General features: G+C 32.2%; 1 protein-coding gene across 3 annotated transcripts in view; it reads right to left on the reverse strand.

Annotated features, from left to right (window-relative positions):
* Positions 1 to 12371, reverse strand: part of CASP8AP2 (caspase 8 associated protein 2) — a 40721-nt gene that overhangs the window by 7224 nt on the left and 21126 nt on the right. For all 3 annotated transcript variants that reach the window (XM_074310293.1, XM_074310295.1, XM_074310294.1), the window contains exons 5-7: positions 11591 to 11665; positions 10413 to 10528; positions 54 to 2230 (exon numbers count right to left, since the gene is read on the reverse strand). In XM_074310293.1, coding sequence (XP_074166394.1) covers positions 54 to 2230; positions 10413 to 10528; positions 11591 to 11665 — 2368 coding nt within the window. The remainder of the gene's footprint in view (positions 1 to 53; positions 2231 to 10412; positions 10529 to 11590; positions 11666 to 12371) is intronic.

Raw genomic sequence — 12371 nt, forward strand, 5'->3', positions numbered from 1 at the left:
AATGTTTATGAATTTTTTTTTTAAATAGAGGAAAACAAAAAATATACAATTACCCTTCTGGTTGTTTTTTAACACTGGAACTCTGCCTGGACTTTCCATCCTAAGAATTTTAGCTGCAGGACGAATTGGACTATTCAAAGGACTGATGACTTGAGGAATAGGTCTCATATGATTGAGATCAATACTCATTACAGAATTTTCATCATCATGGTACTCCGAGTTTGTTTCTCCAATTTCTATTCTACTATCCACCACATTCATTTGAAGATAAGGTTCTAAGTTCTGCTTGGGTAAACACAGCTCCACATTACAAGCATTATTCTCAACAAGAGGTATAGATTCAACATGTGACTCAGACTTGGAGTCACCATTCTTTGATGAGTGTGTTGGAACAACAGGATGTATCCCAGTAGGACTACTCTCACCAGTGTCAGTAACCTCCACTGAAAGGTCTGATTTAATACTATTAATGTTTTCAGGAACAACAGAGGAGTCCAATTCATCATTGCTTATATTCTCCAATTCCAAGCCAAAGTTGCAAGGAACAGCTACATGTAGTGTATCCATTAAAACAGGAGCTACATTATCATTAATTGTTTCTAGTATGTCCGTTTGTGGTTTAAGTGGTGAGTCTTTTCTAGAAATAGGCAAGTCACAAAGCACATTGTCACCAACAGATTTTACTGAAGAATCATTTGCATTCTTTATTTTGTTTTCCAAAATGATGACTTTGGATTTGGAACCTGCCAGTGTAACATCATTTTGTTCTAGTGACTGTGACTTGGTTTCTTCTTTACGATCTATATTCATAGACATTGGTTTCACTGGTTTTGCCTGCAATGGCGTTTCAGAAGCATGTGTGTCACTGGATTTGGGACTATCATTTGTTTTAATCTTATCTTCCTCACACAGAAATTGCTTTTTAGCAGGAGAAAGTGTTAAATTTAATTTTTCCATAAAACTTAGCTTGAGGTTACTTTTTGTTTCATTCTGGCCATTTTCAACTTTCTTAAATTCTTTCCTATCTTTTCCTTCAGAAATTTCTTCAACCTTTGAAACTTCATTTTTGTCATTTTGTTCATTCCTTTTCTTTGAATCAACAACAGTTTTTTTAATTTCTTTTTCAGCCTTTTGTAAATGTTCCATGGGCATTTTTCTTTCACATCGAGCATATCTGCTTTCATGGCTTTCTTTCTCTCTTTTCCTTTTATCTTCAGTTCTGTGTCTTTCTGTTTTTGAATATGTATGGTATTTACTATCATCTTCCTTGAAATCAAAGTATTTGTATGTCCTACTGCTTGAAACAGGTGGAGATCTTTTGTCTTGAAATCCATAATCATTTATATTTCTGTCTCTCTTAAATTCTGTTTCCCTTCCTCTTCTATCTTCTATATGAGGTTTATTTGATTTATGAAAACTTCTCCCTGTTTCATTCCATGAATGGGAAGGGGGTACTCTTTCAAATCTTCTCCATTGTTCATGATCCTTTACAATCGATTTGGATTTTGGATCAACTTTTCTATCATCTTTGTCATATGACCTAGGTTCTTTTCTACTTAAATTTTGTGACCTTTCACTTTGCCTTTCTAGTCTTTCGTCACTTTGAGAATCTACTCGAGTATGTGACCTTCCTTTAGGTGCCTCTTTTTCCCAGGAAGAGTTAATCCAATCACTTCTATAATCTGAATCTGGGCTGCTTTTTAACTTTGAATTCTTATTTTCTGGCTTTGGCTCCATTTTACTACATTTATCACGAGGACCTTGTGGCCTTCGATCAACATCAATATTTCTCTTTTCTCCATTTCCGCTGCTACTGTGAAATAAACCTTTTCTTACTCTATCAGCTCCCCTATTATAATGTTCACAATTTTTTACTTCTTTTCTTCCTCTTCTACCATCATCATCTGAATTCTCCTCCATGACCTGATTATGCTGATTTGACCAAATGCCACCATTGTAACGTTTTTCAGCAGATGTAGGTAAATGTGAAGTGCTTCTTTTTTCACAGTGTGATTTAGTTTCTTTTTCCTGGTTTGGTGATAAAGTGCTATGATGTACATCTTTGGAAGAGTCATTTTTTACTCGATGATCAGCCTTGGGACTATCATCTAACCGTGGAGATCTGAACTTAAGATCTTTTGTTTTAGGTGTATCTGACGATCTTGAATTTGTTGATCCTGGAAGATTGATTCTTGAGTGATTATTTCGAAAATGTGGAAATTCTGAAAGTCTGTTTAGAAAAGAGAGATTTATTAAAACAGAAAAATTACTTGTATATAGAGCAACATTGTATTTCACACCAATTACTAGCTCTAAGTGCCAATATATTTTTAGTTCTTTGGACAACATTTTTGGTTACTGAATTGGCAAAGTCTATTTTTCTTTGGTTAAAAGAACAATAATTATAATATTTAATTATGTACTGGTTTTCAAATTATGCAGCTCTATCTTTCTCCTTCATTTTCATTCCTTCCTTCCAATTTGCTGCAAAGATTTTTAGAATCAGTCTTTCCTCAACGGCCACTATATATTTCTCTTCCTCTTCAACAAAAGTAGTACTGTGTTTATAAATTCTTCTACCCTCCTATCTTGCATATAAAAACCTTAGTTTTACTTCTTTTGTAACATATATTATATACTTTTCTTGTACTTCTCATCCCAACCCCAGCTACAAGTAAAAGAATAGATTTAGTGGAACTTGGTTGGTCATCAATGACATTCATTCAAAAACCATGTATTAAAGTACCTATTATGTTCAAAAACAATACTAGGATCCTGAGATATACTTAAGATAAATTATGGAGCTACCCTGATGGAGTTCATAATACAGCAAGATGAATATTTTATATATATAAATAAAAAGAAAAAATATAAAATAGTTATGCAACCAAACAATATAATAACAATATAAATAGATCATTTATATTGTAGATCATTATATTGCAATAACAGATATAGAGTTAAGAACTGGAAACAGAACTATTTATATTATAACCACAAAAAAGTGAGTGAAAAACTTTAGAATCCTGAATACTACAGTGATCAAATAATTACAGAAGACTTGACAATGAAACATCATAAAGCCAGTATGTATCAGAAAAGAGACCAAAGCCCAAGTCTTCCCTTATCTAAGCCAGCATTCACTATGCAACATTGCCTTTTAAAACATTTAAAAAGATGAAAATAAGGAAAAACCAGAAAAGATCATTACTAATTGGGAGAAAAATCAGAGAAGAGTTTCTGGAAAAGGTAAAATTTGAGCCAAACTATGAAATGTCAGTATAATTATAAGAGTATTCCAGAAGTAGGAAACTATACATGAAAAGTTACTATTATAGGCAGAAAAACACTGAATATATGAAAGAGCTCAAAAAGGATCTTGAAAATTGAAAGAGAGGAAAAAATGGGAAGAGAAATGAGTGTGACATAAAAGGAAATACAAAAAGCTAATGAGGAAAAGAGCTTAAAAAGCAAAATTGGCAAAATAGGAAAAGAGATACAAAAGTTCACTGAGGAAAATAATTCCTTGTAAATTAAAACTGAACAAATATTAATGACAATGAGAAATCAAGAAACAATAAAACAAAATCAAAAGAATGGAAAATAGAAAACAATGTTAAATATCTCACTGGAAAAACAATTGACCTGGAAAATAGATCCAGGAGAGATAATTTTACAATTATTGATTCAGAAAACCATAATCATCTAAACATTATCTTTCAAGAAATTATCAAGGAAAACTATCCTGATTTTCTAGAACTAGAGGGGTAAAATAAAAATTGAAAGAATTCACAAATCACTTCCTAAAAGAGAAGCCCAAATGAAAAATACTAGGAATGTTATAGCCAAATTCCAGAATTCCCAGGTCAAATAACCAGAAGAAACAATTCAAGTATAGTGGAGCCACACTCAGAATAATACAAGACTTAGCAGCTTCCACATTAAAGGGTAAAGGGCTTGGAATATAATTTCCCTTCAATTGCTTTTTCCTTATTTTCGCCTTTTTAAATGCTTTAAATGGCAGTGTTGCATAATAAATCCTGGCCCCTAGTCCAGGTCCAAGATGACCTAGGTTGAAGTCCCTCTTCTTTATTTTTTCTTTTAAGCATGTTTCCATATTTATCATGCTGCACAAGGAAAATTAAAAAGGGGGAAAAATGAGGAAGAAAAAAACAAGTAACCAAACGACAACAATAAACAAGCAAAATACTACGTTATGATCCACATTCAGTCCCCATAGTCCTCCCTCTGAATGGAGATGGCTCTCTTCATCACAAGTCTATTGGAACTGACCTGAATCACTTCATTGTTGAAAAAAGCCTACTCTAACACATGTAAAATGTATGGGATTGCCTGTCATCTAGGGGAGGGAGTAGAGGAAGGGAGGGGAAAATTTGGAAAAATGAATACAAGGGATAATGTTATAAAAAAAATTACTCATGCATATGTACTGTCAAAAAAAATTTTATATAAAATTAATTAACTAATTAAAATTTAAATTTAAATTAAAAAAAAAAAGAAACAAAAAAAACCAAGTCCATCACAAGGTGACTATCATATAATCTTGTTGCTGTGTACGATATTCTCTTGGTTCTACTGAGTTCACGTAACACCAATTCATGTAAGTCTCTCCAGGCTTTTCTGAAATCAGTCAGGTCTTCTAGTATGTACTGGCTTTATGATACTAGGCAAGTCACTAAATCTGTCAGTGCTCTGAGCAAGTTGCAGAGGTGATAAACTGCATGTGAATTCTCCATATCAAAAAAACCACAAGGTCAGGCCCCAGTTGAAGTATTCTGATAGTCTTTTCCTTACATTACTATCATTTCCCAATACTTTACTCCCTATCTTCCACCACCCCCCCCAAACCTCCACCCCACCTCCAGTAGAATCTCCTCTTGGAGCAAAGCACATACTGGCCATATCTGAAAACATATGCTTTATTCTACACTTATACCAGAAAGCAATAAAACTAGGATTACAACCAAAAATCACCTATTCAGCAAAAATGAGTATAATCCTTCAACAGAAAAAGTAGATTTTCAAGCATTTCTGATGAAAAGACCAAAACTGAACAGAAAATCTGACTTTCAAATATAGTACTCAGGAGAAGCATTAAGGGAAAAAGATACCATTAGGAACTTAATAAGGTTTATCTGTTTACATTCCTACATGGGAGAATGATACTTGTAACTCCTAAAAACTTTCTCATTATTATGGTAGTTAGGAGTATATATAGATAGAAGGGCATAGTTGATTTAAACTCTTAATATATTTTTTTAAAATGGGGAAACTTAGGAGTGAGAGAGGAATGTACTGGGAGAAAGGGAAAGGGAAAAGTGGAATGGTGTAAATTATCTGCCACAAAAAAGATGTAAAAAGACTTTCAGAATGAAGGAGAAGGGGAGGACAGGGTGAGTGAATGTACCTTATTCTCTTATCAGAATTGGCTCAAAGAGAATATAACATGAACACTTAATATGTATCTAGAAATCTATCTTACTCTACTGAAAAATAGGAGAGGAAAGGGATACGGGAAGGGGAGAAAGTGATAGTAGAGAAGGGAGGACTGGTCAGTTGCAAAACACTTCTGAGGAGGATCAGAGTAAAAGAAGAGAACAATAAACAGGGGGAAAAATACCGGGAAAATAATTTTGAAACAAATTTCTCTGATGAAGGCTCATTTCTTAAATGTATAGAGAACTGAGTCAAATTTACAAATAAATAAATAAATAAATAAAAATAATCATTCCCTAATTGATAAATGAACAAAAGAAATGAGCCTATGTCCAAAGGGCTATAAATCTTACATAACCTTTGACCTAAAATAACACTTCTAAGCATGAATCCCAAAAGATTTTTAAAAAGGAAAAAGAATTTATGAACAAAAATACTTATAGCAGCTCTTTTCTCAGGAAAAGAATTGGAAATTGAGGGGAGGCCTATTGGGGAATGGCTCAATAAATTATGGTATATGATTATGATGGAAATGAGAAATGATGAGTAGGATGCTCTCAGGAAAACCCAGAAAATCATCTATGAACTCAAAGTGAAATGTATTGTGTTCAAAGTAATAGCAATGTTGTGGGATGATCAGCTGTGAATGACTTTGTTATGCTCAGCAATACAATGATGTGCAACAACTATGGAGAATTTATAATGAAAAATATTATTCATACAAAGAATTGATTGTATCTGAATACAGACTGAAGCATATTTTTTTTAAACTTTGATTTTCTTGAGGATTGGGGTTTTTTGGGGGGAGTAGAGGAGATCTATATTTTCTTTGGAAACATGACTTTTATGGAAATTTTTTTTTTTTTTTGCATAACTTCACATGTGCCTTCCTTAATGGGGAGTAAAGAGAAAAAGGGAGAGAATCTGGAATTCAAAATTTTAAAAACAAATGTAAAAACACTAATCCAAAGGGTATTTTCTCAAGGATAACAGATGAAAAAAATAAAGCCAATTACCCAAAAATAAGGACATAAAAAGAATTAGTCAGCTCTATGCAACAAACCAGAAATTTTTCATATTTGCTTTTAAAAAAAATATATAAATGCTAAAATGTGTCTTATGAAAACAATATTTATACATTTCTCTTAGTTCTGTACTTAAGACCCCAACCTACAAAGACTTCAAAATCCTATAAATAAAAATAATGTTTAAGAAAATACACTGTGGTCTTAAAAATAAAATTTCAGTAAGATCTGAAAAGAGAAAAAAAGCTAAGAGTCAAAAGAGTAAGTGATCAAACAAATTGTGGTATAATAGAATATCACATTAATAAATGATAAATAATAAAGAGATGAAATGATGATTCAAGAGAGTATACACAAAAGAAATCCTGTCTAATTCTTGAGTAAATTAAAAACTAATAATGATCTAAGAGAATAGATAATGAAATATGCCTCCCTCTTCTTGGTAGGAAGGCAGCAATCAACGAGGACAGGTTGTTGGAAATATTGTCAGACACCTCAGTGTTGTTGTTTTTTTTAATCTGTTTTTCTTGTTTTAAGTAAGGGTTCAATTCAAAGTAGGGTGAAAATTAAAGAAATAATCATGATGAAAAAACAATCAATGAGTATTCTCTTAAATCAACAGATACTCAAAAGTATAATCAGTATTACGTATGGAGAGGAGAGGGAGGAAAAAAGCAATTAAAAAGTAATCTTCAGGACTTATTGCTGCCATAATACTTAACACATTCCTAACAAAAGCCTGAAATTCACAACAGGACAAGTAATAATATAAAACTCCCATAAAAAATATAGGAAGAAACTTCTTTAACCCAGTATACTTAGAAAGGATGAAGTCAGAAACAAGCAGCAGCTTCAATGCTGTGGCTCAAACCACAAACTCAGAGTAAGGTGTCAAATCCAGCCTCTAGGACAGTTTGCGAAGAATCCCACTCCTAAGAAGAACCTATAATTCTGCCACTTTGAACCAAAAGAGCTTCCCAGTAAGCTAATAGGCGTGGAGTCCAGCAGCAATCTAATCTTGCACAGACTCAAACTCTGGTCAGTTACTTATAAAGCTCATACCAGGGAAACAGCAATCATAATTTGCTTTGGACCCAGACCACTTTGGAAGCACACAAAGCTTAGCTTGCAGATCCTCAGTGTGAGTGTCCCAAATATCCTGAATAACACAATACTCAGTACCTCAGGAAGGCAAAACCAGCCCACAAGTTCCCCCAAAGAAAAAGTCAAAGGAATGTCACAGCCAAAATCCAAGGCCTTCCACATGAAATAAAAAGACAGAAACAACTTCAAATACTAACAAACCAGTCAGGATCACATAAGAACTAACTGACAGCTTCTACCACAAATATATGGAAGTCCTGAACTATAATATTCCAAAAAGCAAAAGCAATAGGTTTAATATCCAGAATAACTTGCTCTTCAAAGCAGAAAATAATCCTATAGGAGAAGCCTTTAACAGAATACAGGACTTTCAAGCATTTCTGACAAAAAGTCAATTTAGTTATTTTTGTAATCAGATAGTTTATATTTCCTTCTATCTTTTCAATCTTTTAATTTTGTTCTGGAGTTCTTGCTGTCTCTTGAAATCATTGATTTCTGTTTGGTCTAAAAGCTAATTTCCAGGGATTTCATTTCTAGAGTCTAAGGTATACCATTTTCTTTTCTTTTTCTTTTTTTTTTTGCTGAGGCAACTGGGGTTAAGTGACTTGCCCAGGGTCACACAGCTAGGAAGTATTAAGTGTCTGAGGTTAAATTTGAACTCAGCTCCTCCTGACTTCAGGGTTGGTCTTCTATCCAGGGCACCACCTAGCTGCCCCCCATTTTCTTTTCAAAGCTATTTATTCCATTTCTAATTCCAGCTCTACCCAGAGCTATACAGAACTGTGAATTACAAATATAAATATAAATATCCACAGAAAGGGGACATCTAAGTGCAGTAGATAGAGGACCAGCCCTGAAGTCAGAGGGACCTGAGTTCAGATCTGGTCTCAGACACTTAACACTTTCTAGCTGCTTGACCCTGGACAAGTCACTTAACCTCAATTGCCTCAAAAAAAAAAAAAAAAAAGTGCACAGAAAGCTAAATTTCTTTCTTTATGATACTGTAATGTAAATTCTACAGTAGAGGAAAAGAGGTAAGTACATCTTCAGAACTTTAGTATCTTCAAAGAATTTAAATAAGAAAAACAAGTCCTAGAAAAAGACTGATTTCATTTTAAAAATTCTGAGAAGGGAGTATAAATTAAATAAATAAATAAAATGAAGTAGTATAAAAAAGGAGGGGATAGAATTTTCCATTTCTAATAATTGGTACATGAGAAGTATACAAAATGGAAGAAGAGGCAGGGGAAGTGAGTTTCAGATGAACTCACTCTTATCTGACACAGACAAAAGAAAGCTGAATCCATATACACTCACACAGTCCAGAATAGAAATACCACAAACTCAATATGAAAACAGCAGGGAGAGAGAGAGGTTCTAAAGAGATAAATTTCAAGGAAAAAATTATCACAAACAAAACAAATATCCCAGTCCTGAAAAGGAAGAAGATAAGGAAAAAGGAAGAAATGAGATGAGTAAGAGAAAAGCAAATAACTAGAATCTAAGAAGTATGTATCAGTTAAGGAACAATAGAACAAATTGTATTAAAGATGTAATGAAATATTATTTCATTTTGAAAAATTACTAAAGAGATAATTTTAGATGATCCTAGGTAGTATGAGTTGATACAAAATGAAGTAGGCAGTAGCAGGAAAACAATTATATAGAACAAAGTAAGGAAAAAGAAACTTTGAAAGACTTAAGACTTTCCAAAAGAATTGGGACATAAAATGCCATCCACATCCAGAGAGAACTATGGAAACTAAATATGAATTAAAGCATACTATTTTCACCATTTTTTTTGTTTACTTTTTTTCTTAGTTTTTCCCTTTTTGTTTTAAATTTCTTTTCATGACATGAGGAATAGGGAAATATGTTCACAATAATAAGCAATATCTGACTGGCTTGCTGTCTTGGGAGGGATGGGGAGGCGGATAAGAAAGAAAGGAGAAAAAAATTGAAACTAAAAATCTTACAAAAATGAATGCTAAAAACTATTGTACATAATTGGAAAAATAAAATACTGCTGAAATTTCAAAATAAATGAAATAGGGAGAAAAAATAAATGAAAGGGGAGATATGTAGACTATTGATGTCATGAATAGTCTACATATTGCCTACATGGGCTACCTGATAATCATAAACAATATGTTTTGCTTATGAAAAGAAGTTTAACTTTAAGTAAAACACCATAAATTGAAAACTGAAAAATATAAATTACTGGCATATTATTTCTTCCACTGATGAATATTATGTCTTCCATCAAACATCATGCAAAACACTATTTTTAAAAGGCACAAATCTCCCATAACAAGCAGAGCCAGTTTCTTTTGTTTGAACTAGCAGCATGGAGGGGGGATAGGAAATCAACTTAAGATGGTATAGTTCCAAATCCTATTAAATGTCATTGTTACAAAAATGCTTAAGGTTGCAAACCACTCTTAAATCTTTAAAATAAAAAAATCCTAGAATGGAAATTTCATATATAATGCTACACAAATTTGCTATATATTGTAATTATGCATACTATAGGAGTATAATATAGAGTCTAAAGCAGAAAATATCTTGCACACTAAAACAAATGATATTTTATCAATTTCCAATTACAGGGGGAAAACTATGTAATTAGAAGGATACTGAAAAACTTGCTATTACCTAGATTAATTTACCTGAGCAACTAAATTCTACAAAAAAAAGAAAAAAAAGAAATATGAATCTGACAAAATTCACATTTTTCATTCATTCCCACTTAAATATATAAAAAATTAATCACATAAAGGTAACCCATCATAATTCACAAAACTGTATGGACTCCTTAAATTTTACCTTTGGTGGAGACTATTAATTTCTTCATCCTTGCGATTTATTTCCACCCTGGCAGTTTTGATAAGTGCTGAAATATTTTTCTTAAGAGATTGGTTCTCATTTTGTAGGCTGAAATTCTACATAAAATATTAATAAAAATATATGTAGAAAATTTTAAAGTAACATTTATTAAAAGCCTTTTTTTAAATGACTAGAATACTTTATAAGTAAAAAAGACCTTTTAGGTTATTTTAAATAATAAGATTACAGCAAGATATTATTTAAAGTAAGGATCATTTCATTCTTTGTTCTTATATTCCACAGCATCTAACTGGCTATCTGGCATGTAATAGGTACATAAAATGATTGATAATAACATAAAAATTTTTATCAAATAGTTCATTCAATGTCAATTTTCTTACTTCAACACTGAGGGAAATGTTAAACTTCTACAAAGGAAAATAGAATCTTTATATACAATATCGTCTTCCAAACATCTAAAGTCAATGCCAGGCAAAATATTCAATTTAAATAATTTTAAAAAGCAACGTTAGTTGAGAATGAGTAGCATAAAATTTTAGACAATGTCATAGAGATAACTAATTTTAGTTCAATAAACTTGCTAGGGAATTTAAAGCAAATAATTTCAGTACCTCCGCTAAAAAAAAAATCTATCAAATAAAGGAGTCAAACTGAAAAGCATAAAACATTAATCATTCAACAAGATTTATTATATGCCTCTGTGTACCAAGCTTTAAGTCAAGCATTGGATATATAAAGACAAAAAAAGACTATTTTACAGATCTTACTCTCAAGAAACTCAAATTACATTGGGAGAGGAAATACATTTGGGGAGAAGGGATGTCTGTGTTTGAGTTTCTGTGTGTGTGTGTTTCTGTTTCTGTGTGTGTGTGTGTGTGTGTGTGTGTGTGTGTGTGTGTGTATGTAACATACACATAAAATATATATATATATATGTGTGTATGTATATGTGTGTGTATTTGCATTTTATCTTAGAATGAAAGAACAAAACACTGAAAAACTTCTTGAACAAAGGTATAATATGGTCAGATAAATGATTTTTACAATTCTTTTGAAAATTACCAAAAATATCAGTTTAAATTGTTTCTTAAACAAATCTAGCACTTTTTATAAAATATTCAAAAAGAAAAATCAAAAACATGCTAAATATAATGTACCTGTGTCTGTATTTCTTTATACTTCTTTAGTAGCTCTTTAATTTGCCTTTGACATTTTCCAAACTCAAGTTGCAACTGTGAAACACAAAATAATTCAAATTATGGCTACCTTAAAACACTTTCTTTACAATGTTTTTACAAATTTATACACACACACACACACACACACACACACACACACACACACAAATACAATACAAATATATATGAAGAATGGCATGCTAAGAAACATTTAAAGAGCATTAATTTAGAATCAGAAGGCCCAGCAGATACAGTATCTTGTTTATCCTTTATACCTAAATTCAAGTCACAGAAAAGAAACTCAATTTAGCTCCCAGCAAGCATTTCCTACAGTACAATACATATTTTGGTATGTTTAGTAACTCACTTGACAAATCATCAAAAAAATGTGAAATTATCATCATTGGTTGTACTATGAAATACTTGCAGTCAGCCTGTTCTACTAAGGACACACAAGTTACACCTTTAAATTTAGTTTAAAAAAAAAAAAAAGCACCATCACTGAGAGATGTACTGCACAGTACAGTGAATAGAAGGCCAGGATTGAAATCAGAACAGGCCAGACTTAAGCCTTTGAATATTTTGATTGTGTGATCCTGGGCAAGTTACTTAACCCCTCAGTGCCCCAGTAATTATAAGTCTCTAGGTTATAGATTAATGGCTGATCTGCATTGAGAGAGGGAATTACCTTACCAGAAAAATCTATGAAATGATGATATTACAAGTTCAAACCCAAAATAAATATATAATTTCACATTCT

The sequence above is a fragment of the Sminthopsis crassicaudata genome, chromosome 4, assembly GCF_048593235.1.
Source record: "Sminthopsis crassicaudata isolate SCR6 chromosome 4, ASM4859323v1, whole genome shotgun sequence".
Taxonomy (NCBI): Eukaryota; Metazoa; Chordata; class Mammalia; order Dasyuromorphia; family Dasyuridae; genus Sminthopsis; species Sminthopsis crassicaudata.